This window comes from Pipra filicauda, unplaced genomic scaffold (assembly GCF_003945595.2).
Source record: "Pipra filicauda isolate LSUMZ 115617 unplaced genomic scaffold, ASM394559v2 scaffold23_size5868930_pilon, whole genome shotgun sequence".
Lineage (NCBI taxonomy): Eukaryota > Metazoa > Chordata > Aves > Passeriformes > Pipridae > Pipra > Pipra filicauda.
Window position 1 is genome coordinate 2,883,560 of NW_024104354.1, and position 26,097 is coordinate 2,909,656.

Below are 26,097 nucleotides of genomic sequence, written 5' to 3' on the forward strand. Positions count from 1 at the left end.
AGGAACAGACTTCTTTAAGTTCTTCTACCTCAGAGATAGCATAGGGGAAGTCTTCTAACAAGCCACCCAGGAGAAACATCACAGAAAACAGCTTGGCATGTGACAACTTTCTTTAATGTGTATACAATCTCATTTTACATTATATTACTATACACAAATTTTCTTTGAAACAAGTCTACAAAAATATTTATTAATGGATTCTGAAAATATTTAAGTGAGATACTTAATGCTAAAGGCATATTTGACATATTGACATAATACCATGACCTATTATTCAGGTGAAGGAGTATATATTGAGAAGCTCAACTCATTCCAGCATTCAATAGTCTTCTTTGGGATTTGAGGTGACATACAACGACTGCCATGAGGTAGGTAGTCTGGAGAAGGACACTGTTGGCTTGCTGTTTTGTTTGCTTTAAACAGTAAACTGAACTCTACTTCGAGTGTGAAGCTTCAACATTACCCTTACTGTGGCATCAATTTTTAACTCCTGAATACATACCCTGTGGGGCTGGCACACAGATGCAGAGAAAACTTCTGGTTCAGATGTAGGCTCTGCTGAAGATAGTGGATGCTGCTACGTAACATACTGTAAAAGCCTGATTACCTGCTGTGCATATTGATGCAGTTCAGCAGGTGTTTTACTTGTGCCTTTATTCATATCGATCTCTTTTGGTTCCCATATTTTTAAATATGCTTTTAAAATGTGCAGCTGATGTGTGCTGTGGCACTTATTAGCCAGATAATCATAGAATATGCTGAGTTGGAAGGGACCCATCAGGATCATCAAGTCCAACTCCTGGCCCTACACAGGACATCCCAAGAATCACCCCATGTGCCTGAGAGTGTTTTTCAAACACTTCTTGAACAGGCTTGGTGCTGTAACCACTTCCCTGTTCCAGGAGCCTATTCCAGTGCTCAACCACCCTCTGGCTGAAAAACCTTTTTCTAATATCCAAACTAAACTTCACCTGACACAACTTCATACTGTCTACAGAGTGAAGAGATCAGTACCCGCCCCTCTGCTTCTCCTCATTACACTGTAGACTGCAACGAGGCCTCCCTTCAGTCTCCTCCAGGCTGAACAGACCAAGTGACCTCAGCTGCTCCTCATATGGCTTCCCCTCCAGACTCTTCCCCATCCTCACTGTCCTCTTTTGGACACTCTCTAATAGCTTAGTATCTTTCTTATATTGTGGTGCCCAAAACTGCACACAATATTTAAGGTGAGGCCGCACCAGTGCAGAGCAGAGCGGGACAATCCCCTCCCTCAACCAGCTGGTGATGCTTTGCCTGATGCCCCCCAGGACACGGTTGGCTCTCCTGGCTGCCAGGCCACAGTAGTATGCAAGTCTTTGTTGTGTATGGATTTTTAACATTAATTCTAACCCCGTTTTAGATCTTTTCATCTTATTAGATGAATAACATTCAAGTCTGACCAAACTCTAGATAAAAAGAAGTCAGTTCTGTTTCTGTATTTTCTGTGCACTTCAAGGAAAGAAGATAATTGCTTGAGTGCATATACATGTAGAAAGAACTAGACCAGGATAGAGTGTTTTGTCTGTATTAAGTAATTTTCAAATGTCACTATTTCTAATGTATTAATAGAACTGCATTAACTCCCTCCTGTATTTATTTTTATGTCCTAGCTACCTAAAGTTACTAAAAAACTCTATTCAGATCACATTTTAAAACATTTTAAAATTTATTTTTCAAAATTCATTAAAATTTTATCTTCTTCTTTGAAATGAAAAAACAAGTCATTTAAACTCCGTTTCAATAACGCTGTTTTCCTTCATTTGTTTGCTTTAAAAAATATATATATTGACATGTACAAAACCAAAAAATTAAATGCATGTATTTCACCAAGATGCATCTAAGTCCATGAAAAAATGAGGATAATAATAGTGCATTTTCTTAGTCTGATATCAGTGAAGAACATCCATTCAAATACTATGTCTAGGAGAAAGCCAGATGTAGTGCTCATGTAAAAATAATTCAAAGGAGAGTTCTGTTTGGACTGTGAAAATGACACATAAATTCTTTACGCACTGTCATACCAGGATTGAGTCAAAGCCAAACAAACATGTGATTCTTGCTTTGAATACTAGTTGATTGACTGATGGTATAAACCATTTAATGGGACTCACATTCAAAAGACTTCTGAAAGACTGTCCCATTTTAGCATTCTGAGATGTCAGTAACAGAACAAGTTCAAGAAGAGAGATTTAAACAAATGTTTCGGAAATAACATTGTCAATATTTACAAACTGTACTGCTAAAAAGCCTTTTTTTTTTGTAATGAGTTATTTAACAAATTCCTTAATCAGATACATATTCTAAAATACTCTGAGGTATATTTGTGAATAACAGAGCCTCAATTTCACCAAAATAAAAATTTTATATCATGTTAAATGATCTTATAATTTCTCTTTCTCTTAAGCATTTGGATGCACATAGATAATATTTAAATCTACAAACGTACAGAAGACATTATATATATAGTTATATATACAAATATAAACATAACTATGAGACATGCATAACACAAGGTAATAAATAAGATAGATAGATAGATAGATATGTATAAAAATATCTCACTTTCATTTTGACTGATCTGGATTTTGCAATAGTTTTGTCACATCCTACACTTTTTTCTGCTGTACTTCTTTTGATTTGTTTTTTATCAGTCTATTTAAGCTAAATAAAGATGACCCTAAGTGCAAACAACAACATTGACAGTAATTAGCATTTGTGAGACACCTGACATGTTTAAAGTATTGTGCCAGTATTTAATTACAAGTCCTCAAAACAATCCAAACCAGTAAGCATTTCCACCAGCAATGCTGCAGCACAAGGAAAAAAGTTTCCACAGGGGAGAAACCAAATCGTCACCAAAGCCCTACACACAGTCCTGGAAGCAGCACTAACTTTTAACAGTGGTATTTCTGTTCAGATAAAGCAGGAGAACACAACTGTGATTTCTAGCATTGTAATAATCTAGCAAGGTGTCACAATGTTTAAATGTACAATATTTAAAGTCTTAGAGTTATTACCAAATCTGTGGTAACACTGAAATTTTCTCTGTATACGAATATAGTCCAAGTAAGGTCACATCTCTGCGAAATCAGACATTTCACTTCGCTTTAATCATCTGTTACTGTGTCTAATCTAACTTAGTCACGCAACTCATCTTTAAATTCAACAGAGAGATGAGCAGCTCTGGAGAGTGATACATCTCACTAATCTTAAACACTCATTTTAGGATGAGAAATGGAATGGGATTCTGGGGATGGATAATTGAAAATAAACTTTAGCTGTCAGCGAGAATCACTGCACAGAGTTCCTGCAGAGCCAGGGCTGAGGGACAGATTTCTGTCAGACTCCATGGAAATTACAGGAATCGCCTAATGTACACTCCATTAGAGTGTATATTAGTTTTTCATGCATATAACTCAGAGACACAATTGATAAGACAAAAATGAAGATGTACTCACCAAAAACAATAGAGGACTCACAGTAGTAGTAACCATTTGGTTGCTTTTTTTTCAACATGGAGCAAAGATCAAAGCGGTGCAAGATTTCATTTCCAAAATAATGGCTTTTGAAATCTTCATACAGGTTGGAGTCAATTTTTTTCACCTTTAAAAAGCAACATAAAATTCAATTAGGCATTCTACTAAAAGGCTGAAATTTTGTAGTTGATTCTTATAGTTTTCATTTTAATCAGAATTATAGTTAGGATGGAAAAGTACTTCAAGATGCAAAAAGAATACAAAAACAACAATGTGCCAAATCTCCTGTTTCAGGTAAGCACTGTCTGTTGCAGAACTTAAACAATGAAATAAGAGTGTCATTATTCCTCCTTTCTATCACTTCTTCAGTCCTGTAGAAAACAAATAGACATACACAATGCTACAACTGCTTTAATTTCCAATAGTTTGCAACAGTGTTCACGGAACATGTCACTGGGAATTATTTTTCCTGTCATCACTGGGCATGCTACTACAAGGAAGCATCTCAAATGTATGTCAAGGGCAGTTTTCTTAGTCTTTAAAATCACCACACAGGAAAATGTGGTTGTATTTTACCAGCACTAGACTTTTTAAACTCAATAAATCTAAAAACTTACCATAATTTATAATATTGGAATCATGCAGTTTTGCATATATGAAGTATAACATATTAAATTTTCTATTAGGCTGTTTTCAGAAAACATAATTTCAGTAGTTATTTTAAGAGTTTAGGAGTGCGAATTCCTTTGCATCTTCAATTAAAATATATGATCTCTGTAGAAATTCGCTATTTTCTCCTTCAATCTACCTCACAATAACGCTGTTTGCTATTTAGGTATCATTACTATATGCTACGGGATGTTAGTAGGGATGGTACCTCCAGTATCTTCTGCCCAGGGCTCCCTACTGCCTGGCTGCTGGAGCCCAGTCCAGTGCCCCGGAGCCCCAGAGTCTTGATGGATGTACCTGCTGCTTTCACCTCTCAGAGATACGCACACATGCTCAAAGGACATAGACATGGCTGGCTACATGGAATGCCACTGCCCTCAACAGCACCCACATACAGGGCTCACAGGAGACACAGGTGCAGGTAGCCCCTGGCAGAGACAGAAGGTCACCATTGTAGGCACACACATGGCCCTCTCCAGGCTCACATGCACATTTGTGCATCCCCAAAGCACGACCATGGTCCCTCTGTCCACCTGGTACCCCTGCCCAAATCGCAGGCCTCTTACTGACCCCACAGGTCCCCCACTTGCTGTCTGGTCCAGCTTGAGGACAGCTCCTCACTCACACAGTTTGGGGAGGATACAGATATTTGCCTCCAGCAGTCAGCTGCTCAGCTCATCAGACAAGCATGCCCACCAGCCTTATTTTAAACAGACTGGCCTCTTTTGCAGCCAATTCTGTCCACTCCTCTTTTGTTCTTCCCCTGCACCTCTCACATCCCCCATCCATTTGCACAGTACAACCAAGCCCCCCTCCCAACATCTCAAGACCCTCAGCTTTACATTCCCAACAGCTGCAAAGTCCCAGTTTGCCTGTAGTTTCTTGACAGGCCCTTAGTTAGTATGACTGACAAGGTTTGCTTCTTGGATTTGTGTGTTAAGTTTAACAGGTTTGTGTCTCTGTATATTTTGCTTCTGTTTGCCTCCTTTCTCTTACCATCTCATTTGACAAGGTCCTCAATCCTACTGCAATGAACATCCCCACACTCCACATGTCTTTATTAGTCTGTGGGGCTGACCAGCTTTGGCTCTTGTTACTACTTCCCTTATCATTCGTTGGTCAGGTTTGGGTCTCTGTATGTGTTTCTTAGGGCCTCCTCCTTTTCTTATTATCCCCTTCTGCACTGAAAAGGTCCCTCCTCACCAGACACCCTGAAAGGAGCATACACTGTCTCCTTCCTCACTGTAACATTAAACTGTATGCATTTATCTGAGCATTACATTCATGCATTTCTTGTGGTGCTTCATTTAAAGTTACACATATGCAAGATAGGCTTAGAGTTGGTATGTCTACTGACCTTTTATTTAGGTACAAAATTACTGGCTTCAGAAGGACTTTGCTTCCATAAGTACCTGCACATCTGGTTCTCTGAAGTCTAATTTAGAGACTTTTGGTCCCCATAATTTTACTTTAGTGAAGGTCAGAAATGACTATTTCCTTAATCTCGGAAATTATGACATCTAGTGGTGGATGTTTTTCATTTCAGGAACATGATCTTGGAAGACTACATTCATTCCATCCTCACTATCACTATTTGAAATTTGATTTCTATGGCTAGATTAGTCCTTATGTACTAAACTTATTTTGAAATTAAATCATCATTCCTTGCTTTTTGGCTGACAGTTCTTTGAAATCCAGTCAGACATCAATTAGTAATAAAAAAAGACCTTTTCAGCCAGGAGAACACTTGTCAAAATATGAAGCCTTGAGTACTTCTGGAATGAAATGAGGAAAAGATAAAAATCACAACTTCACGCTCCAACAGAAAAATAACATTTACAAGAGGCAGGGATGTTGCTTGTCAAAGGCAGATTGGTAAGGTATGAATCAAATGTTGAATGCTCAGGAATTGAGTTGTGCTTGTGATGCACTACTGAAATGTATTTGGAAAAGCAGCCATGGCAAAACTATGATATTTTTAGTAACTGGAGCAATTGCTAGAGTGCTGCCTGTGTGATGTGAAAGGATGAAACAAAGCAGGTGGATGGGAAGGGCATGGCTCATTTCTTAACTGAAAGGGTCTGGAGCAGTAGAGATGAAAGAGAAAAGTTGTTACCACATGGGAATAGTATAGATGCTGATTACAGAGATAAACCATAATGAGGGGGGTGAGAAACAAGTGCTTGAGAGGCCATTTTGAAGCGTTTGGTGCTGGGAGGGCAGGAGAAAGACATCTGCCTCTTGAAGGAAGAACTGTAATGGATGGATGATGCCTGTAAAGGGACATGGCTGTGAAACGTGGGCCTAGAAAGGCATGGCATGAGGACCTCCCGCAGGCCTGGCAGCGCACCAGCGACACAGCCTTTGGTAGCCCTGCCATGTCTGTTAACTCTGCCTATGCCTCCCCTGTGTGCACACCACGAAGGTGCAGCCTGCTGTCCGCAGCCTACAGTGAAACCCCAGTTCCCGTGGCTGCTCTCAACAGGCAGTCTGAGCCAGGGGCTGGAACCAGGTGTGGGACCAGGGGCAGGAGGGCTCAAGCGGTGATGGACCTTAACACAGACGCAAGCAGCCTCGAGTCCCATGTACCAGACCGCGCACCCAGCACACTGCTGGGGTGCTTCCATCCAGCCGGGAGGCCGCCTGCAACTGAGGGTCCGTTCCCGCGGGCCCGGAGGGCTCTGCCGGGACAGGCCCGTCATGTGCGGCGGGGCGGCGGTGGGATGGCGGGATGGTGGGGCGGTGGGGCGGTGGCCCGGCTACGGGGGCGGGCCCGGCCATCCTGAGGGGGCGCGGCGGCGGGGGGAGCCTGAGCGCGGGGAGAGACAGAGGAAGGGGGTCAGGAGAACACTTCTGGCTACAAGGAGAGGCAGCAGCCCAGACGAGCTGCCCGCCTGTGGTGAGGAGGGTGAGTAGAGGGGGAAGAGGTGAGAGAGGGATGGAAGTGGGGTGGTGACAGGGGATTAATATGGCTGATCCCTTATGTACTTGTATAGAAACGTGCTGTGTGATAGTGCTACGTAAATACCGGGCTGGGACCCTGAAATGATGGCCAGGTTATGGGCTGCACTGCTGTGAGGAGCTGAGGTCAGCACATGCATGTCTCGCGTACCTCTGAGGGAGGATGATTCTGTACATGGATATATACATGCCCATGTACATGACTGTATTTATGGGTATTTGGGCATACATACATACTTTAAAAAAATAAAGAATACAAAGAAAAACTGTAAATCCAGCATTGCTGGTAGTTTGCTCTGTTATACCTTGCTTGGGAGCAGATGGCAGCTGTATCTTTTCAGATGCTGGCTGCATCTTTCCACTTGAACATTTATTGTTAATGACTGGTAGATTCTTAGTTTCTCCAGAGTTGGAAGAGTGAGTGTTAACCTCCTCTCGTCAATTACAATTGCTTCTCAGGACCTTTTGGATGAGTTGTAAATAAAAATATCTCTCTCCAACAGAATGAGTGCCACATCAGCCACAAGCCATGCCTTGCTACCACTGCTTGGGCCCGAACAAGAGGACCAAGAGGGCTCTGAGACACACATGTCTGTTTTGTGGTATGCAGGGCAGCTGGCAATTACTTATTATGATACAGAAGATTGCTCAGTCTACTTCATGCCTGAGATACCTGATAATGAAGACCTCAAGCTACTGCAAAAAGTGACTGGGGAACTTAATCCTCAATGCATAGTGACCAGTGCAAAACAGGACCAGAATATTGCCAAATTCCTGACCAACCTAACAGCTACTGCTGGTGATAAAGACATTGGAAAACCAGAAATTGTCCTGTTTCCTAATGTAGATTTTGGTCTAGAAGTCAGCAAGCAAAGGATCCTATCTAGGCAATTTCCATTTATCCCATCTCATATGACTGAAACAGAGAAAATTCTCTACTTGTCCTCAGTCATCCCTTTTGAAAGCCCACTCATGATACGAGCCTTAGGGGGCCTCCTTAAGTTTCTAGACAGGAGAAGGGTTGGAGTTGAGCTTGAAGACAGCAGTATAGCAGTTCCTATTTTGGCCTTTAAAAAATTTGTGCTGTCAGATACTGTGAGTATGGACCAAGACACTTACTGTGTCCTGCAGATATTTAAAAGTGATATCCATCCTTCTGTGTACAAGCTGTCCAGTGGACTAAAAGAAGGATTCAGCTTATATGGAATTTTAAACCGCTGCAGATGCAAATGGGGAGAAAAACTTCTGAGGCTGTGGCTCACACGACCTACTCGGAACTTGGCAGAGCTGAACAAACGGCTAGATGTTATCAGCTTCTTCCTGATGGCTCAGAACCATGAAACAGTCCTCACTCTTCAAAACTGCCTCAAGAATATTAAAAATGTGCCTCTTATTCTAAAAAGAATGACTCTTTCCAACACAAAAGTTAGTGACTGGCAAGCACTCTATAAAACAGCATACAATGCGCTGTGCCTTAGAGACACGTGTCGTTCTCTGCCCAACACTATTGAACTTTTTCAGACTATTTCACATGTCTTCACTGATGATCTGCACTACATTGCTAATCTAATCAGCAAAGTGGTAGACTTTGAAGGCAGCCTCTCAGAGAACCGCTTCACTGTTAGACCCAATGTGGACGCCACTATTGATGAGAAGAAACGAAAGCTGATGGGATTGTCAGACTTCCTTACAGAAGTGGCACGAAAAGAACTGGAGACTTTGGATGATCATATTCCTTCCTGTTGTGTGATCTACATTCCTTTGATTGGGTTCCTTCTCTCCATTCCACGGCTACCAGATATGGTGGAAAAGAGTGACTTCGAAATTGAAGGCCTGGACTTCATGTTCTTGTCAAACGATAAACTGCACTACAGAAGTGCTCGGACTAAGGAGCTAGACAGCCTGCTGGGTGACTTGCACTGTGAGATCAGAGACCAGGAAACACTTATCATGCACCAGCTGCAGACAAAGATCTTGGAGAAGTCTGAAGTACTTAACAATGTGATTGAGTACACTGCACACCTAGATGTGCTCCTAGCTTTGGCAGCGATGGCCCGGGAGAACGGCTACTGCCGACCTCACTTTACTCACCGCCACGGCTTCCACATCAAGGATGGAAGACATCCACTCATGGAACTGTGTGCAAAGACTTTCGTGGCCAATCCTGTGAACAGTGGTGAGGCTACCAGACGAATAAAGATCATCACAGGGCCCAACTCATCTGGAAAGAGTGTTTACTTAAAGCAAGTAGGTCTTATAGTATTTATGGCTCTAATTGGCAGTTATGTCCCTGCAGCAGAGGCAGAGATTGGAGTAATTGATGGCATTTACACAAGAATCCACAGTAGGGAATCGGTTTCTGTAGGGCTCTCCACTTTCATGATTGATCTTAACCAGGTTGCAAAGGCCGTAAACAATGCCACAGAGAGGTCCCTGGTACTTATTGATGAGTTTGGTAAAGGGACAAACACACTGGATGGCTTGTCCCTTCTGGCTGCTGTCCTGAGGTACTGGATCAGACAAGGAACACAGTGTCCACAGGTCTTTGTCTCCACTAATTTTCACAGTTTAATGCAGCTAGAACTCCTGCCTGACACACCTCTTCTGGAGTATCTGACCATGGAGACCCACCAGGATGGAGATGAGTTGATATTTTTCTATCAGATCAAAGACGGCGTGTCCACTGTTAGTCATGCTGCCAACATTGCAGCATTAGCAGGAATGCCAGCCAAAATTATTGAAAGAGGAGTGGAAATATCAGAACTGATTCGCAATGGAAAACCTATCAAATGTCTTGATCATCCTTCAAAAGGAGATCGGGTGGAAAAATGCAAGTCTGTTGTAGAAAAGTTTCTTTGCTTAGACCTTGATGATCCCCATGTGGACTTGGAAGAGTTCATGAGGAAGGAGGTGCTACCTTCTGCAGCCTCAGTCCTGTAACGGGTATGTGTAAATGCATAGTTGCATCTTATCCACTATGTTCAGTAGGAAAGTCTGGTAATTTAAAGAATGCTTACTGTGACATAACACCTCACAGTACATTTAGCTTTTAACAAACTGTCTATAGTTAAAGCCTTCCTTCTTCTTGTTGTTTAAAGCAAGTACTTCAATATGGTGTACCATATGAGTGTAGAAAGAGGGAAAGAAGAGAATTTAAGAACCTCTTTCAGCTCTTGGGTCACCCAGTTTGTGCATTTTTTGTCCCTGTTAGAACCACAGATTAAAAAAATATACTGTAGAAAAATCACAACACATTTCTGCTGGTCTTAGAAGACTGTGAAAGCAAAATGCTTATTGTTTTGTATTGTGCTAAAGCCATTTTAGGATCAGCATCAAAGATTCCAAATAAGTATGTGCCTCAGATGCTCGTATCAGCAAGTAAGTGGGTTGCTCCCACTTCTGAGTAGGTAGATAAGTCCTTTAATCTAAGAAGCTGAGAGCGGTACAGTAAACCATATAGCTCTTTTCTAATGAACTTTATTTCACACTTTTATCCTTTATTAATACCTGTTTCCAAGTTTTTTGCATTTACCATTTTTAGCTTAATGCTGTGCCTTCAAAGTGAAAAGCTTATTTCTTGAGATCTTTCCTAGTTCTGAATTCTCAAACTCCTTGTTTTGTAAATATGGTTTTAACTCTGGGGAAGTTAAAATCTTTTCAGAATAAATGCATTTCAAACTGCCTAAAGTTATATTACGGTTTAAAAAAAAGATTTTTTTCCCCCCAAAAGATAAATTTGGTGGAATTTAGATCTCATTGTGAGGAGAGTGACTTAAAAGAATATTGCCTCAAATAAGGAAACTTACATTTAAAAATTAATATAGTTATAAAGCTATAGCTGAGAACTGTACTGATCCACTTTACTACTGTTTGGTCTTTCATATGCTTTCACATGTAATTTTCATTCATTCCCCCTTTCTTGCTTTTCATATTCTTGTATGATCTCAAAATGCAACTAGACATTGTATTAAAACGTACTGCGAAATAATCATTCCTTTTATGTTATGTATTTGTATTTACCACTTTCAGTAAAGGCACGAAACTGTCTAACTAAACACATGTACACAATGAAATAAAAAATTATAGTAAAGATTAATGCTTATGCCTGACACTGAATTGACAGAGAAAAATTTACAGATTTTTAATACACAGTATCTTTCTATACAGTATATCTTTAGAATACCATATGCATTATCCAGCATTATAGAGGGGTAAGGAAGATGATTTGGAATGACATTGACCTGGTTCTGTCAGCAGCAGTGAATATCATAACACAGAAAGTATGCATCCTGGCTAATATTTCATGGAAGGTAGATAAATACAAATGAAACAAAGAACCAGCCAAAAAACAACCAGAAAACAGAATGGCAAAAACCCCACCCTGATTGTTTTAGATGTTTAAACCAAACAGTTAAATTACTGAACAGCTGATATTCTAGAAGAGCTGTGGATTTTTAAAATGAGTGTTTTTTAAAAACTGTTAATACAAGCAAAAGGTAATGTGAGCTCACAAATTTAATATCTATAATATGCCTGCATCCATATCTATAATATCCACCTGCATCCTGTGGATAAGTCCTTATTTGTGTTTTAGAGCAAGTATGTGTGCCCTTGAAATTTCTTATGTATCTGAAATCTCACTGCCTTCTGCCTACTGATTTCAGAATACTACTTAATTAAAATGTGCACCTTCAGCATTTTAGATATTTCTAATTAAATTTTAAAGTATTTTTCTTTAATGCCCAGTATGAAGGAAAAAATCAACTTAAAATATTAATATTATGTAATTTAATTCCAATTTAAAATATTTTTTCTGAAAATTATTTTCCTAGACAATGTTAAAGGATCACATAAAACATTGTATACAAGGTCAACAAAAAAAATTTATGGAGACATACCTTATGTTAGATAATACAATACAGTATTACAGTTAAATTAGTATGCAATAAAAATAGGTCCACTAGTATTGCTTCTATATATTTTTATGACAGTTATAACCTACTTTCATGTATTTCTGTAATTTGTCCAAAAAACCCTAATAAATAGGCAAGAAATAACTGCCTGCAAGAGAGAATATAGAAGGTGGGTTTCCTCGCTGCTCTGAAATTCACCAAAGCATATTCAGTAGAGGGAACTGACAGTCTGCCTATTATGCATAATCCAAATAGGAATTTCACTGTTTACTTGCTTGTTTTCTCCTATACAGAAACAAAACTTTGCAAACAAACAGCATGCGTATACAAACTACATCCTAATTAGAGTTCTGTAATTTTTAACAAGTACTTTTAGCCTTTGGTCTTGCCTAATTTCACAACAGAAAACAGACTGTGATATTAATGTACTAAGAATATCAAGAGTGGTAACTTACAGTACAGGACTAATGTTTATATAGTAGATGCACTACGTTATTTTTATTAAATAAAATAAATATTTTTAAAGTCTTACCTCTTCAGCTGGTTACAAAGTAGAGGGTATGATGCTACAGCATAAGCAGCACCTTTGTGCATCTCCAAATTAAACTTTCTAGATTGCTGCTGATCTACATGAAATGTGAGCTCACCTGCTTACGTAGCTCCATTGATTTTGACAACTTCATGAAGGTCAGATGTGGTTTAAAAGCTCTTTCTTCTCCTGCCAAGATCCCCTTTTCTTGAAATATCTTCTTCATAGTCTCTGAGGGGGGGAGAAGAGTGTAGAGGTACAAAGATATTACCTAATAGAATGCTTAAAAATGTGCTTTCAACTGTAATTTGAGTCACAGTTGCTTCTCATGGGAGAAACAAGATGATGAGTACTAAAGGCAGGAAGATTTCTAATTAACTTCAAAGGTACATATTTTTTCAAAGGTATATATTATTTCATGTGAAAATGATCTTACATTTGCAGTTAATGCAGGTCACAAATTTGGCTTTACTAAAATAAAAGCAATTAGAAAGCTGTCCATTTTTTTGGTCCAAAAGACCTGTCTGTTTTTGCTATCAGAATAAGAATTCAATATTAGCCTTGTTCAAGAATCGCTCTCACTAAAGTTTTGGGAACTTTACAAAAACTCTAAGTATGTGACAGAATTGTCTTTCTTCAGAAACATTATTCTGTATTTGGGTAATCTCCCACTCAGACCAAAGGAAATTTGAAAGTTGAAAGCTCTAAGTGTGGCCCTGGATTTATATGCCAGAATTGGAAAACATATCAGGTATGCTGATGAATTTTAATTTGGGTTTTTAAGCTTCACTGTTGCCTTCTAAACTAATTTCCTATTTTTAATATACACTTTGATCTGTGTACAGTCCAAGCCAAAGCAGCTCTACAACACTGACCTACTTTACTATTTATTTCCCAATTTATCTGCCCAATATAATGTTTAATTTCTTGGAAATAAATTTCAGTATTACTCTTGAATTTTGTTCCATGTTGCCTTTAGCTAAAATACTGCATGTGAAAAATTTCTGTAACAATTTTGAAAACAGGTTTAGATAAAATTGATTAAACCTGTGACAAAAACAATACCGTTAAGTAGAATATTTCTATTACTGAAATCAGAAAAACTGAAAAAAAAATTTTTTTTCTTTGCAAATACAACTTTTAATTTTTCACTTGCTGTAGGTCTAGCTGACTCATACTATCAAACTGAAATTAAAATGGGAAAAAATAATCCTATCACATAAATTTAATCAAAGCTTACCATAACTGTGTATTTTCATTTAAGTGTATTATTTTTGGGCTTGATAGTTCAACAGTGCTTTATTCTCCCACCTGACAGAAACAGCATTACACTGGGAAGTGAACAGCACAGCTGGCTTAAAAAAAAAAATAGGGAAGGTCCAAGGAAGAAGAATATAGGCATATAAAGCTATCTAGCATAAGTCTGCCAGTTCACTCTCCTGTAACATGTTCATTCCAGAGTCCTTACTCCTACAATTTTTTGCTTATTTAAGTGAGCTGCTTTGAAATCACATTTAAGAGGAGATTTTACAAGTTTATGCATTACTTTGCAACATAAAAGTTCTAGAAGAAGCTCAGAGTATTTACTTGGGACCTGGAGATCAAAATTCATTTCTCTTTCTCTGTTGCCTATGATTTATAACCTCAGGCTCCATAGTCTATGCAAAAGTTGGAATTTCTAAAGAAGCAAAGGAAATCAATGAACCGGCCCACTTGAAAGCTTTTTTCAGCCTTCACTTCCCACCTATAAGATGCTGATACATTTTACAAAAAAGAATTAGTCCAACTTCTTATTCTAACTCATAGGATGCTGAAAGGACCACCTGATTAAAACCTTTGTAACTTTTACACAATGGCAATAGGGATCCTATTACTATGGTGAATGCTGAAAATAACACAATGGTTGAGGTGGGAAGGGACTTCCTGAGGTCGTCTGGACCAACCTCCCAGCTAAAGCAGAGCCACCTAGAACAGGCTGTCCAGGACTATGTCTGGATGGGTTTTTATATCTCCAAGGATGGAGACTTCACAACCTCCATGGGCAACCTTTGCCAGTGCTTGGTCACCTTCACAGAGAAAAAATGTTTTGTAATGGTCAGAGCAACCCTCCTCCGTTCCAGTTTTGTGTCCATATTCTCTCTCTCTCTCTCTCTCATCCCATGTATGTATATACAAGCATAACTGCTATATAGATAAATACATCTGGGTATCTAAATCTATACAGCTACATATCTGTAGCTATAGACTAACTATATACCTATAGCTATAGCTATGTATCTATAGACAAGTACAGCCTACCCACTTCTCTTATTTTGAATTTTGTCTGCAGGAAACATTTCTAAATTTATACTGAATCCCCACTAAGCTACTGTGCAGCTGTGCACACAAATGCTGCTGAATAATGATTAACATATCAAAGCAGAAGAATACAAATACCCATTTGCTGCTTTTTCAAAATGAGATATGGAAGTTCAAATAAGTCGATTTAGTTATGGTGTGTGTGTATTTCTATGCATCCAGCAGCCTGCTTATTTTCTGATGTTAGAAAGTTAATAAAATGTTACAGTTATTTAAAACTGAAATTATCTGTAATAAAGCCATTTTCTGGTTCCTGTGTTTGGTTCTGTGAACTGCATCATTTGGGGACCTATTGACTTTGATGTTCCAGCAAAGGGCAAGTCTTATCAAAATCAGGTTTTACACTGCCCTGTGATATTCTGACTCAGTCTTGTGGATAGTCTTTTTTTCCCCTCTAAAAGCTCCAGGTTTTTTCCGCCATCACATCTTATGCCATGCAGTCTTACCTCCCACTCTGCAGTCAGGATCTGTACTGGTGAAGATTTGCACCTCTCTGGGTGCCCTAAGTCCAGTAAGAGCTTAGTATCAGAACAGAGGTTTGCCAATGTGCATCTGATCACGGGACTGTACGCCCGGGGTTCTCAACAGGGCAGATCGACCATACGGCACTGTGGGTGGGTGGGACATTGGGTGGGACAGCTGGGCATCTACACTTTACACTGCTGAACAGCAACCCTGTGGCCTGATCATCTTCCTTTTGGGCTAAATAGCTTTGTTTGATATCTGCTCTATTTATCTTTCCAAATTCCTCTTTCTTTCGTACCTGGCAGTTCTTATCAAGAAAAAAACATAATGAGAAGCCGGGTCAGAGGAGAGAAAACAACTTCAGAGAGAGACTGCAGTTTTAAGTGTAACAGATTTACGTGTGTGTGTGTGTGTGTGTGTGTGTGTCCGTGTCCATACACATTCTCTTGGTCATCAGACTCCTCCCACAGCTTTGCCAGGGCACAGACGTATTAAACATCACAGGCTCAAGACATTGGGCACACTTGCTGGTAGTACAGATAGCCCCAGTTTTTCAGAATTAGACATGTATGGAAAACATGACATTTTACTGGTTAAGGTGACTTACAAACATGATTAGCAAAATCAGAAATCTGAATAGATGCAGGGGAAAAAAGAAACAAAGAGAAGTGTTTTCCTGAGAGCACAGGAAGGTTAAAAGATAATGTAATGTCATTAATATCCACACAGCTCTTTGAAGAAGTGGCTACAAGAAGGGATTAAAAAAAAACTGGGAAGGACACATGGATGCTGTGGGCAAGACAAAGTTCCAGGTTTGTGGGAGAGCACAGAAGTGGATTTGGAGACAAGCAAATACACAAAAGTTAAAGTTTATGATGGGTATTGCCTGAACTGAAACAAATTAGAGGCCATTGACAAGAAACATAGACAGACCATGTCCATGGGTCTTAACAAATGAGGACCTCCCATCTTTTCTCCAGACATTATCATTACTACCTAGACTGAAAAATCAAACAAGATCTGTTTTCCTTTAGTAGCCTCAGGCTGACCAATGTTTGTAGCTTCAAAGTATACCCTAGAAACATTAAAGCTATTTTTACAAGCTCAGTGACTTCCTGGAACAAATTTTTGGACAGCTTTCAGACTATCTTTCATGTACTTTGAAGTACTCTACAATACCATTTTGTACCTTATTTTTAAAATGCCAAAATTACTGAATGTAATCTGTCTCTCTTATACTGGATGCAGCTGAATCCATTAGACAACTCTTTCCCCATAATTAGAATGGAAATTTGACATATGAAGCTTACTCAGAACCACTATATACTGGAAAGGCTCAAAAATTCAACAGCTAGATCAATACAGAATGATTCAGTGAAAAATTGCATATTGAGCCATATTCCATAATAGAAATAGCCATCTTCTATTCCAAGATTTCATTAGATATCGAAAATTGTATGTTTTCTTCCAGACTATTAATTTCTGCTTTCTAAACCATGTTCCTTCAATTAAAAGCCTTAAAAATTAGAAAGAGTATTCTGTCTCTTCATTGAAAATTTTTTCAACTTTACACTTGGAACTGAAGAAAAGCTGAGCACAGATAACTTACAGTGATAACTACCAGTTTAAAGCATATTAAAATTATTAAGTTCTTAGGTTTTTTTAAGAGATGTGCCAAAAGGTAAACCAGAGTCAAGCCAATTTCCCAATAGTTTTTCCACTACTACTTGGTTATATATTAGTTAGGCTTTTCTACAGTGAGCTGTCACTGTACCATAGCACTATCATATATCAGTGAGCTACACTGTTACTTCAAACACACACCAGGAGTATGTGCACTTTGTTCTGTTTCTCTCCATCGCCACACAGGTATATAGAAGAAAGATGTGCTCATTCATTGGATCAGTAAATGCCAAAATCCTCCCCCAAGATTTACTTTCTCCTTGTCTTACAAACAGATCCTCTACTTATTCCTGCTACCCTGACTTCCCTTCTAATAAACCCTTATTCTTGTGTCTGCCCTCCTGGTATCCTGCTGAAAATACCAATATACAGTCAAATCACATTTTTCTTAGCAAACTGAAAAAAATCTTTTTGACTCCTCCCACAGTCTTAATAAAAATCTTAAAATTATGGGTGAAGAGCAGTAGAGTCAAAGGGTGGGAGAGTCACTGCAATCCAGCATGCCAAAGCCAGGCCCCTGTCCCAGCCTACTGCTCTTCCATATCTGCTTTATCCTCTTCTGCTTGGCACATGACACGCAAAAAAGGTGAGCTAAGAGATTTGGCAAGAGCACAGCACTTAATATTCTCATGCAACTGATCAAATGTCAGGCTCCAGAGCAAACTGTATTTACTAATTTACCCACTGGAAGTACAAACTCATAAAACTAACTGGTTTTATACTAAGGAATAGTGAGTGTTCATTTTCACTAAAATGTTTGCTCCTGTTGTTGGCATTTGTCTAGTCATGGGGCCTAAAACAAAGAAAACTGTCATGTAACGCAAAGCTGAATTAGAAAAGGTTGCATGCAGGAAGCAAAAGGCATGAATAATGCTTAGGTCTGTTGGAACCAGTCCTTTAAGTAAGTAAGTGCTATCAGCAGGAAGGTGTTTTGGTTCTTGTAATGAAATCAACAAAAGAATCCTTAGGATTTTTTTCTGCTGTTTATCTTAAACACAGAATACAGCATGTATGTATTTAATGACATAATAATATTCTTGAGACTGCAGAACACTGCCACTTCCAACTTTGGAGCGTGCTTCTCTTCTTGCTGTGGATGAATCAAGTTTCTACACAGCCCAGTAGAGTTCAGCTAAACACATTAGTAGGAACTAAACCAATGGCACATGGACGGGAAGAAAACCTGTCACAGCAGTACATTTTCAATGTAACTGTTAGCAATTTGGACTAGCAGCTTTTTGTTCACTTTGTGCAAATCAATTGTTTTAATGGAAAATTACAATAGCTTTGAGTTCCCAATTTTTTCATCATGTTAAATGACTTAAGAATAACTGACAAAATGCAAAATTCATTTATCTTAGCTTCAGCCATCTATAACTAAAGTGAACTAAATTAACTGAATTAAACTATTTCCCTGGGCTGTCTATAGTCAAGGCAATGTAATTCACCCTAAAATAGATGCTAAATGTGTGGGTTTGTAATCTTTAAAGAAGCTCACGAAGTACTATCCTTGTCAAAATACACCGTTCCTCTCCAGCCCCATGCCTGCCACTGCTCCTATCTTTTGTGCTGACAATCATGTAGCTACACAGTAAACTGCACTGACAAAGTGAACAAGTTAAAAATTAGCTGGCAAAGGTAAAAATGTTAATTTAACCACAGCTGAATTCACCATGTGGCTGCACAATTCCTCAGCACAACAGAAGGGGTTGGATTGCTTTGGTATGGTGGCAGTGTAAGCTTACGCCCAAGTAAAGCTGTAATGTACCTAGAGAAGAAGATGGGCAGTATGACTCGCTTTCCATTTCTCTCTCTATTGTGGACTGTTGGGAAATCAATTTAGTGAGATTAAACTAAATGTCATTCATATAAAACTGAAGTTAAAGGAAATGACTAAGGTCTACTGCGTGCCAGTTTAGTATGGTCCTAACTCTTATTAAAATATTCAAGCCAACAAATCAACATTTCATAAAAACAAAGGACCAAAAGCAAATGAAATATTTATATGTAGCAACAGAAGAGTAACTTTTCTGCTCATGAAATAGAAGCTCCCTCTCATGGTCAGACAATAACATGTATCATTAATCCATAAAATCAAAATCTGCAAATCCTGCAGGTAAAAAACAGGATTCACTTATTCACTTCTATCACCTTCAAATGGCATTTACAATATAATTATCAAAATTAATATTGAAGCCAAACAATTCATTACTTTTTCCAAATTCACTTAGTACTTGTGGTGGTTTTGGCTTGGGTAAAGTTAATCTTCTTCACAGTAGCTAGTATGGGACTGTGTATTCCAGTTACTGCTGAGCAGCACTTGCACAGAGACAAGGCCTTTTCTGCTTCTCACCCCACCCCAGCACAAGGAGCTGGGAGGGGACACAGCCAGGGCAGCTGACCCCAGCTGAACAACAGAATATTCCATACCATATGATGTCATACTCAGCATATTTAGAGCTGGGGGAAGAAGAAGGAAGGGGGGGACGTTCAGAGTAACGGCACTTGTCTTCCCGAGTCCCCATAATGCATGAAGGAGCCCTGCTTTCCTGGAGATGGCTGAACACCTGCCTGTACCTGGGAAGTGGTGAATGAATTCCTTGGTTTATTGCTTGAGTGTGTAGCTTTTGCTTTACCTACTAAACAGTCTTTATCTCAACCCACAAATTTTCTCACTTTTACTATTCAGATTCTCTCCCCCATCCCACCAGAGAAGCATGAGCAAGTGGCTGTGTGGGGCTTAGCTGACAGCTGGAATTAAACCACAACAGTCCTTCAAATATTGTGTAGTGTAGCAAAGCATTAAATTAAGGAAATTAAGAGTTTTTTAAAAAGTCCTGTAAGAGCATATGTCACTGATAGCACAGCATTTCTAAAGAGACTTGGACAAAGAGTGACTAAAATACTCCTCAAATTTCTGTCAGTACACTTTAGCACTATTCCTGGTAGATAATTAAATTATGCTAATGTATTTTAACTCACACTAGCTCTCCTTTTCCTGGACTTTTGTCTCTGGCAAACTTAGATTTACACTGGTATTAGCAGGCATGCTCTTACCACATTCAGATGTTATTACTATTGAACAATTTCCCATATAACTTATGGAACTAAATGGGCTCCTACAAGCAACTGATTTAACTTAATGTATTTTCTATTGCTTGTGTTATCAGTATTTCTCCTTCAACATTCATGTACAACACAAAATAACACATGAAGTCAAAATTCACTTTAGAGCATAGCAGAAACCACACATAATCTTTAAGTAGCAAAACAGTAGTTCTTTAATAAACTAAACTGAGGTTTTGTAAAAAATCAAACCAGCTGCATAAGTGATCTCTTTTTACTGTTCTATGGACCACAACAGAATGAGTAGGATCCTGCAGGCAATACTGGTGTTTTTCATGTCTTTCTGCCAGTATCAGCTTTAAAATAGCAGTTTTCAAGGGACACAAGTTATAACACAGGCAAGCTGGACTAGGAACCAGAATAAACTTGTGACAGGTAAATCTGTCAAACATATATGGCCTCACAGCAGTATGTACTAAGAGCTGATAGCAGTCTTCACACAGATCCTCACAACAGCAGCCCAGCAGAAAAGAGTTTCCAATATTCTCTCTTGTAGCTGTCTCTCTAAAATTGTGTATTCAGGTTACTATCCACAGAACAGAAATAACTTGACATACAGCCTGTTTTGAATTAATATATTAAATGTATTAAAGAAAACCTCAACAGCAAATTTCTGCTAATATGATTCTTTATATCAGAAGGTATATTTAATGTGTCAAGTACAGCCCAGAAAGTATGTGGTCTTTTCACCAGAATGCAACACCTGCAGTAGGTTTGGCCTTTAGAGAATTGTCTGCTAATGTTTTGTAAACACTGCATGCAAATTAAACTGTCTTTTAATTAGCTCACTACCTGTACTCTTACATTAAAGGAATTATACATGTGATATGCTTGGAGGAGTGGGAGAATTCTAAAGACTCTCTTGTTTACCTCATCGGTTCTAAGGAGTTCACATGGATTCTTTTGTTTAGTATTATTTCATATTCCAAACTGCACTGCCCTGAAGGACATCTGTGTAATAATAAATTACCTATTTTGATCATTATTTTTACATAAAATTCTTTGCAATTTAATACAATAAACACATACATAGAAGCTACTTAATGTATTAGTTTTTTTCTTAGTCGTACCTGGCCTTTCCACTGATTTCATACGTAATTGAAATATACTTCTATAATGTTGTGATACACAATTACAGAGCTAAATTACTTTTTTTCTGGCACAAGCATCAATACAAAAACTGAATTTACTTTCATGAATTATAGGTTACCTTCAGAGAAGGAATATTAGCATTTCAAGAAGGCACAAAAAGATACTCTGAAATCAGTAGCAATTCAAAAGTTACATTTACGACAGTCTTTAAGAAACATTAAAAGTGAAGTCATACACATTAAACATTTTCATTTATTTTCCCATTTTCTTCTGGTAAAGTTCATCTCTCTACCCTTTTTCAGAACTGAATTCAGAAAAAACAAACATCGCTGTATAAGTGTACACACAGAACGACAGCCCTAAGGCCAAGAAACTATCCATGAGGTTGGAAAATGTAAGCACTGAAATAAGAAACATTTTTAATAAACAGCAGTATTAGGAGAAGGTAATAAAATACAGCTGTAGTTCTAATATAAGCAAAGAAAGCTTATACAAAGAAGCTCACCAATGAGTATCAGTAGGTATGCTTCACAAAGAAAACATAGGTTTGCTTGTTTGCTAAATTCAACTGTACTATGAATTTGTCTACTAGGATGGCTTGTCAAACTGAAAAACAAAGGTCGACCTCCAATCTCATCTCTACATGTCTAATTCTGACCAAAACCTGGGTCACTAATCTGTGTAGAAAATCAATCATAACAAATTCCTTTATTTTCTACAGTTAAAAAATATTTGTCTCTCCATGTTTACCAACTTAATTAATTTTGGAGTTCTTAACTATTAACTTCTCAAAATCAAAGGTTACTGTCACTAACAGAAACCATTCACCTACTCTCACAAAAAGTACTGAAAGGGAATACAGCTTATTAATTATCTAACTGTTTATAAAACAGGACAGATACCATTCTGTCACCTGTAAAAGAAATCTAAACACAAACTGAAAGACAAGGATGAGGAAGCATATAATCCAATAACTGAAGAAATACTTGGTAGATTCAATCTTTGAAGTAAGCATGGGATTATTTGACCACTGAAGCCTTTCTGGAACTGTAAGAACTGTTCAATTTCTACCATATTGAACATTAGAAATATTTCCCTATCAAGCACTGCATAAAATAATAAAGCATTGCCCAATAACAGCATAAGCAATTTGGTAAGCTGAAAAGGTCAGACTCTTCTATTCAATCTTCCTTTAAAATGTAAGTTAAAAAATACTAAATGTTTTCAAAAGGCACTGCAGAAATGAAACTAATGAATTGCTACAGAAAACACTTTATTAATAAATACTTTTTTTCATTTTTCCTCTGTATTGGACTGCAAAGACGTAGTGCTACAGCAGCAGTCTTTGCTACTCTGCAAAATGTCCTATATGGGTTTTTGCACTATTAAAAAATGGTGTGACCTTACATTCCTCAGAGCACAAAAGATAATTCATCAATACTGAAAAACTCTTTAAAAGAGTCTTTCCAGGGAATAGCTGGAATTGCTGGGATAGTTTTAAAGGACAACAATGAATTACAGACAGTACTGTTCTCTGAGAATTTTTATTAAATATCTGTAAACAGCATTGTTTAAGTATAGACTCATAAGCAGATAAAAAAATTGGACCAAAACAAGGTAGCATAGAGTCTTTACATCCCATCTACAAATCTGTACCCTGGTTTTTACATATTGAAATATAAAGATATCGGAAGACAGTACTGTCTGTAATTCATTAATATTCTTTTGAACTAAGCCAAGTTTGCTAGGAAATTCGTTACGTAGTCTTTACCATTGTAAAATTATTATTGGCTAAATTAGCACCAACTTATCTTTGTGCTCCATTCTCAGTTATCTAAAAGTCATCAAAGCACTTAAACTAAACTGACAAATTGTACCTGCTATTTCCATAAGTATAGTTGTATTTTCTACCAACTTCACAAATCCAACTTGATTTTTGAAGTGATCAATTCCTTGAAAAGACAAATCCACTCTTTTTCCTCTCAGGATATCTTCTAGAAAAACCTTGCTCTCTGAAAGAGCATCAACTGCTCTGTCAAGAGGAAAGAAAATATCTATGTCAAATATATTTATACTATTAACATTGCTATTAATCATCATATCAAAAAATGTAATAAAGTTTTTTTCAGTATCAATTTATTTTCTAAGGGACTCACAAGGATCATCAAGTCCAACCCTTAAGTGAACGGCCCATATGGGGATCAAACCTGTGACCAGTGACACTACATATACAATGACAAAATTATATGGAAACTACAATTAAGCTAATTGAGAACTGTACTGTCTAAATTTATGCTTATTTTCTGTAAGAATTGAGGCATGCCCACAATAACTAAAGTAACAGGTACAAGCCTGGTAACCTTTTAATAATTATTTTAATTAGCCACATCAAGTGTATGTACAATTACATAATTACATGAAATTATTGTTTTGACCTGAACTTGAAGCGAGTCAAATGCTAAACAAAAAACACATAAACATTCTTAGTATTGTCTAAGAGATCTCTCACATGCTCAGAGTTTTTAACTCTACTCAACAAAACTGAATTCAATCTTTTCCCTAAACCAATGCAGACTTTATAAACGCTAGATGGCAGTAATAGGTTTAAAACGCTCAAATGAGGTAATTTTACTTTTTCTGTCCTAGCTGGACGAAAACCATAATCATGATTTCTACAGTAAGTTACATTATATTATTTAAGCCTGTACAGTTACAAGCAGCTTTACACATGTTTTCATTGTGTTTAACAAGATGGACTCTTGACGAGAACTATGCATTAATTGAAACCTAGGCCAGGTTAAGAAAGACATTGAGGTTGCTTACATGACAAAATATCCTTGATTGATAAGAGTCCTGCTGTGGTCTTTTTACAGGGCTTTAATCTACAATCTAGAAGCGCTTTAGCTCCTGTATAACCACTTTAAACAACAATGCCATTACTTGTTCCTTGGCAATGATATTTTACCCTGAGCATAGTCTCTGTCACTTACCTACCCTTTTACCACTGTTGGACAAGCCTGTTCCTGTGTCTTCTCTATGTGCTATATTTCAAGATCTTTCAAAAACACCATCTAATACTGGTTAAGCCTGTCAGATTACTGCACATAATCATGTATAGATTTATTTAACAATATGAAACTGAAGAACAGATATTTCAGAGTCAAAGCTTGCAGTGTGCTTTCAAGCTGTGAATCATGCACATATCTAAAATCCATCTCTAGATGTTGTACATATAAGAACTGGTACACAAAGAGTCATGGAAAGCTCTGTTCCTCAGCTGAACAAAGATGTATATTTCCATACTGTAGGGTTGGCTGCTGAACTCACTCACCAGCTCAAGTCTACCCGATGAGCTCTGTGAAAGATCAATTCAAACAGTGCACTATGTTTTCTGTATAGCACTGTAGCACTGAAGATTTAGTTCTATTTTTTCTTTTATATATAACCTTGCAAATGCTAAAATATTTGGAAAAATAGTGGTCATCTCACTCTAACTATCTTGGGGTTTGTGTTATATTAATCACTTGATATTGTCTAACAATTGCTTTGTAAGAATAATGCACAAGGAGAAACAGTTCCACTGAAGTCAATAGAAAAAAACAGAACAGTGTTATTTTCTTGTTATTCCATACCAAGTAGTAGTATTTACAAATTCAACTAGTAGTTACACTCAGTGCAACTAACTCACAGAGATATCAAAAAGTTACAGGCATTTTGATTCAAAGTGAAAAAAGGAAATAAAAAAATTAATTAAACAGCATATTACCAGTGAATACAAACTAGAATTATAGGAGCAGTGCTTGTTTTCTTTCTATATTGTTGTAATTTAAATATTATAGCACTTAAAATTCATGTAGTTTCTTTTTAGAAATTTCTGAGTTCTTAATTTTGATTACTTGGTAGAAAAAGAAATCTGGCAAAAAAAGCCAAACTGAATTCTTTCAGCGCTCTTATTTGTAAAGAAAAGGTGAGATTCAGAAAATGTTTGACAGAAATCAAGCAAGAAAAACTTGGCATGATAATCTCATATTTACTGCGAAGGCAGGCATCCTGATTTCTAGCACCTGACTATGCATACAGTTAGCACAGATTAGAACTCCTTTGCTTGAAGAGAATCCTGTCATGACTCTTGCTTGCTTGCTTGCTTTCTAGCTTCAAAATCTCACATTCTTGGTTTCATACAGTCCTACAAAAAGAGATGTAAAGTGTATTCATGAAGGCTAGACCACAGTCAATCGTTAGAAAGCTTACATGGGAATTGCAGGTCTGGATTCCCTTAGAAAGAGTGGTCTAGAATACAGATATTCCATTTTCAGGGTGAAAGCTGTATGTACTAAAATACCATACAAAGGGCTTTGTGCCGAATTGAATGTTATGTTTAGCACATTCTTATCACGCATTTTGACTTCAAATAGCATTCAACACATTTCATTTCTGTATAGACAGAGACACTATTGTGCAAACACAGTAGAAAACTGTAGATATCTAAGTAACTTAATGGATCCAAACCTAAGGATCTGTGAACTCTGAGATGCCGGATTGACTAGCTACGCTTTGTTTGAGAGACTACTTTCCCCCTACGTTACACACAAGTTCTTTTGCAGGCTGGATCTTGGTTTTTTCCATTAACCTGGTATCAAAAATTGGTGGAGCAAAGAAAGGAAAAGTCAGCTTTATACTCTGAGTTCTCCCAAAAGATTAGACAAAACCCCTCAGTTATGATAATAAAAAGAAATCCCATATAAAAGAACATGCAATCTAGAATACCTGAGGATAGCTGAGCTAG

At 37.8% G+C, this 26,097-nt stretch overlaps 2 protein-coding genes across 3 annotated transcripts in view; one reads left to right on the top strand and one right to left on the bottom strand.

Moving 5' to 3' along the window:
• AKAP7 (A-kinase anchoring protein 7) overlaps nucleotides 1-26,097 on the bottom strand; it is an 84,769-nt gene that overhangs the window by 44,408 nt on the left and 14,264 nt on the right. Inside the window, exons 5-7 of the mRNA XM_027751701.2 lie at nucleotides 23,189-23,343; nucleotides 12,706-12,818; nucleotides 3,498-3,642 (exon numbers count right to left, since the gene is read on the bottom strand). Coding sequence (XP_027607502.1) covers nucleotides 3,498-3,642; nucleotides 12,706-12,818; nucleotides 23,189-23,343 — 413 coding nt within the window. The remainder of the gene's footprint in view (nucleotides 1-3,497; nucleotides 3,643-12,705; nucleotides 12,819-23,188; nucleotides 23,344-26,097) is intronic.
• On the top strand, nucleotides 6,717-15,201 carry MSH5 (mutS homolog 5). 2 transcript variants are annotated; one of them, XM_027751690.2, is made up of 2 exons: nucleotides 6,717-6,839; nucleotides 7,649-15,201. In XM_027751690.2, exon 2 carries the CDS (start codon nucleotides 7,650-7,652, stop codon nucleotides 10,083-10,085), a length of 2,436 nt encoding a protein of 811 aa, XP_027607491.1. In that variant the 5' UTR covers nucleotides 6,717-6,839; nucleotide 7,649; the 3' UTR covers nucleotides 10,086-15,201. The 2 variants fall into 2 exon arrangements, with proteins under 2 accessions (XP_027607491.1, XP_027607479.1); XM_027751678.2 differs by lacking the exon at nucleotides 6,717-6,839 and adding an exon at nucleotides 7,012-7,092.